A 4,776-nucleotide genomic window follows, 5' to 3' on the forward strand; every position below is an offset into this window, starting at 1 on the left:
AAAGGGTGAATTCTATCTCAATAAAGTTGTTATTAAAAAGAATGTATGGAAAGCACTTGGCATACTGTAGCTACTCATTAAAACTTAGCCCTGTTTGCAAAGAGATAAACTCAAATTCAGAGTAGTCCAAGCTGTTTTAGGTGAAACAGAATATTTTCAACAGAACTTACTGACTCATTGTTTCATGTGTTTTTTTTTTAAGTGCACAATTCAGTGGCATTTAGTGTATTCACAATGCTGTACACTGGTTCAACTCTTAATATGTCAGCTATCGTAAATCAGTTGATTAACAAATCTACTGAATAACTATCCCATTCTAAGTCATTTCCAGATATTCTGGGGAACAAGGAGGAGGGAAGAATAGTTCTCATCCTCAAGAAACCTAAACCATTCTTAGGAAGAAAAGAAATGCAGTGAAGAAGACATCAGCATATAATGGACTTTCAGAGACAGCAAAGAAATTTATTTTCATGGAGAAATAGGATTTCTAGATTGGGTTTTCCTGAGTATTTAACAGATATAGAAGATTCTGGTTTTCATAGGAAAAAAAGGATAAAGAAATGAATAAAAACAGATTGAATGGACACATTTTTAAAAACCCACACAACTATACGGCCACAAAATGACTCAAAAAGCAACATTAAATGGCAAAGCAAGTCATTCACCATGAGTGTTGATGATCATCTAAGATGAACATTAGAGTGTCCCAACACTTAATGAACACGTCGCTCTTCCCTGTTCCAGCCGGGCCACACCCTACATGTCTTTCTTTTCCCACAGTGCCAGTGCAGAGCCTTGCATGCAGCCAAAAGAATGAATGAATGTCATCATCCTTAAGCACAAGCAGACACAGGACAGGTCCTGCTACATTCAGGCAGAATCTCCTACTGCTTGTCTGGAGTGTGTCACATTATGGGAATCTATTTCTTGACTCTTATATCAAGTTACTATTTAACGCTCTGGATAATTCTATAATGGTAACAAATGAAACTCAAAATGTAAACGAGAGGGAGATAATGTGGCATAGGGGTTAAAAGCACAGGCTCTGGGGTCAGATTGACCTGGTTTGGGAGTTTTATCAGCTCTGTGACTTTGGGCAAATGACTTCACTCCTCTGAGTCTGTTTCCTCATCTGTAAAATGGAATGCAATTAAACAACAGGAGCACCTCAAGATAGGGAACTGTGAAAATTAAATGACATTTCTTGGGGATTTACTCCATACCCTCAAAAAAAGGTTAGCTGGCATTAGCAAGACTGGAACTCTCCCAAATCATGAAGCTCTAGGTGAGGTCACTTCTCCCGCCCCTGTTGTCTTGGTCTTTGCAATGGCCTCTGGGCCCAACAGTGCTTGGAACAGAGCTGACAGGCTGGCGATAAACCTTTGCCAAATGGCCCGATGAATTAGGGTACAAGTACTGGGCAGACCTGGGAGGCAGTGAATAAAAACCACAACTGTGAAGGCTTTCCGAAGTTCTTTGGGAGACTGGCTTCGGGAATGCTAGCTATACCTGGAGCTTGGCTATTTGATAAGCCCAGAGTTTGGTCTAAACCACACCTGAGGGTGCAATGACCTCAAACCTCATTGTCTACATTGTCGTGTAAATTCACACTAGAGTCTAAACAGGTTTTTGCTTACCATTTAGAGGGATTAAACAGCATCAGAGGAGGTTCAAATATATAAACTGAAACTGGTCAAAAAAGAATAGCCACATTTCAGAAAATATACCATTCGTGAGCTTTTTTCCGTGATAAGGCTAATATTTTTTTAAAAGGAGGCACAGTGAATTTAAGACATTGACATTTATAGTCGTAGCTCGACGCTTACTCTTGGAGGCCCAATTATCATCCCTGTCCATCTTGTAAGTGTCATGTCTTCGTCATCTTCTAGACCCCAGCTAACTGTGCCATCTCCTACTCCTTTCTGGCCTTCTTCGAGTTCTTCCAACAGTCGGAAATTGCGAGGGACTTTTACTCCTAAAATAAATGGAAAGAAATTCAAGATACTAGCAACTCCAGGGGAACTTGCAAGCCTAGAGCTAGCTGCTCATTATCACTCCCTGGGAATAAAGATGCTAACATGCAAAAAAAAAAAAAAAAAAATCGCTGCAAATTGTCACACCTCAAACTTGCCACTTACAAAGCTATCGGCATCGACCAACACAACCAGAGGGAAAGGGGACACAGTTCTGTGACGGTGAAATGACCAGGGCTAGATAACCAAACTCAAAGACACCCACCCCCACCCCTTTGGCAAACCTCATAAAGGGTTTATGTGTCTAAATGTTGATGAGTTTGGGTCAACTTGTGAGAAGAAAACTATCAAGTGCTAACAAAAGCATCTTGGAAGAGAAGAGGCTAAGGGTGTGCTCATTTGTTGGACTGACGCTCAAACATTAGGAGAAACAGTCACCATGGATATGTCACATAAAAATAGTGTTCTCTTAGGCCGGGCGCGGTGGCTCACGCCTGTAATCCTAGCTCTCTGGGAGGCCAAGGCGGGTGGATTGTTTGAGCTCAGGAGTTCGAGACCAGCCTGAGCAAGAGCCAGACCCCGTCTCTACTAAAAATAGAAAGAAATTAATCGGACAACTAAAACTATATAGAAAAAATTAGCCGGGCATGGTGGCGTATGCCTGTAGTCCCAGCTACTCGGGAGGCTGAGGCAGTAGGATCGCTTGAGCCCAGGAGTTTGAGGCTGCCGTGAGCTAGGCTAATGCCATGGCATTCACTCTAGCCAGGGCAACACAGTGAGACTCTGTCTCAAAAAAAAAAAAAAAAATAGTGTTCTCTTAATAACCTAGGGGGTCAACTGAAGGTGCCAAGGATACAATCTTTAATTATTTTTCAATTATTTAAGCTACAGTTTCTCTCTTAACTTGTGAAAAAGCTAGGAAAGGGTAGCTGGTTCTCTGATGTGTTTCCAAAAAACCCTAAGCCTGGCAAGTAGCTCATCAAAGCAACGCACAAACACATCTCAAACAGAGCCTAGGTAATGGGGCCAGATGGGGGATGGGGCTGTGGGAGGGAGGAGGACTGACTTTCCTCCTGTGCTTGGGCACAGAGCATCTCTCCTAGGGTTGCTCTCCCAACCAGTCCCGCCTACCTCTCCTACCTCCCCGACTGCCCCTGGCATTTACATTATTTTCTCTGGAAAGAACTCAGGATCCAGACAATTTTCAAGTTTTCCTTGCCTTGAATGCTGAGCCCCCAACTGGACAGACTCTCAGAGGCAAGTAGGACTTACCATGGAACTGAAGAGAGGCCCACTGGAGGGACCTAAGACGGTGGGAGGTGTTCCCAGTATATGCCAGCATTTCCCAAAGCATAGGATACATGCCATTATGAATTCAATCAGATATTTGTTCTGATTGAATTACCTGAATTGGATAAATGTTATGTCAGGCACTTTTCGAGGCACTGAGGAACAAGCAGTAAACAAAACAAAAATGCCTGTCTTTGTGGAGCTCACATTCTCATGGGAGACACATAATCGACAAAATAAGTATGCAAATTATATGACAGATCATGGTGTTCTGGAGCAGGGAGTAATAGGGAAGGGGCTCCGATTTTAAATAGAGCGACCAAAGTGTTACTGTGATCAGGTGTCCTGATTAGAGACCTGAAGGTAAGGAAGCTTCACTTATGGATAGCTGAGGGGAGTCTCAGAGGCAGAGGGAACAGCAAGAGCAAAGGCCCCAAGTTAGGGCCTTGCTTAGAGTGAGAAAGAATAGCAAGATGCCAAGTTAGCTCAAATCAAATGAAGATTAGGGAGCAGCAGTAGGAGATTAAGGACGCCAACAGTTACTGAGTGACAGGCTCTGACTTTTTTTTTTTTAAGTTTTTTTTTGAAACAGTGTCTCACTCTGTTACCCAGGCTAGAGTGCAATGGCCTCATCATAGCTCACAGCAACCTCAAACTCCTGGGCTCAAGTGATCCTCCTGCCTCAGCCACCTGAGCAGCAGGGGCTACAGGCACTGCACCATGCCTGGCTAATTTTTCTATTTTTTTTGTAGAGATGGGGTCTCACTCTTGCTCAGATTGGCTGACTTGTTTTTAACAGGATCCCTTTGACTGCTACGTGAGAGATAGAGTGAAGGAAGCAAGGGCAGAGTGGCTAAGAGGCTACTGCAATAATCCTGGAAAAAGAGAATGCTGGCTTGGACCAGGGCGAGAGCAGCGAAGGTGGTGAGAGGTGGCACAATTGTAGGTATCTGAGAGGTATGAGCTGTCAAGATTTGCAGTCAGGTTGACTGGGAGATGTGAGAGAAAGCAGTCAGCTACAACTCCCAGGGTTTTGGTCTGAGTAACCGGAAGGATAGAGTTGTTAGTGATACATTACATGGCTTTAAGAAGGTATGTGGTTAACACTTCATTTTACCATCACATATTTATTTTTAAGAATGACCTTTTTAGGGCAAGTAATATCATACTAACTTCCCATTTGCAACGATGGCAAAAGTTTCCTTTTAAAATATTGTAAGCTAAAGAGTCAGCTGATTGGTGAAAAATATTAAAGAGTAGCTGAATAGCAAAAATCTGAAAGCATATGTGAATTGCTCTTTTGGAAAACACTGGCATTTTTCATCCACAGAACAGCCAATGAACGGTATTATTAGAAATCAAAACTGCAAGATGTTTGTGATATTATAGGCATGATAGTTTTGTTCAGGAAGAATTAAATATTAGGTTATTAAGTAAGAAATGTCTGATTTCCGCCGGGCGTGGTGGCTCATGCCTGTAATCCTAGCACTCTGGGAGGCCGAGGCGGGTGGAT

General features: G+C 42.7%; 1 protein-coding gene across 1 annotated transcript in view; it reads right to left on the minus strand.

Annotated features, from left to right (window-relative positions):
- UBE2V1 (ubiquitin-conjugating enzyme E2 variant 1) overlaps window positions 1–4,776 on the minus strand; it is a 34,429-nt gene that overhangs the window by 4,765 nt on the left and 24,888 nt on the right. The window contains exon 2 of the mRNA XM_012654705.1: window positions 1,827–1,975. Within this exon, the coding sequence (XP_012510159.1) occupies window positions 1,827–1,975 (149 nt within the window). The remainder of the gene's footprint in view (window positions 1–1,826; window positions 1,976–4,776) is intronic.

This window comes from Propithecus coquereli, unplaced genomic scaffold (assembly GCF_000956105.1).
Source record: "Propithecus coquereli isolate 6110/MARCELLA unplaced genomic scaffold, Pcoq_1.0 Scaffold444, whole genome shotgun sequence".
In the NCBI taxonomy this organism is placed as follows: Eukaryota; Metazoa; Chordata; class Mammalia; order Primates; family Indriidae; genus Propithecus; species Propithecus coquereli.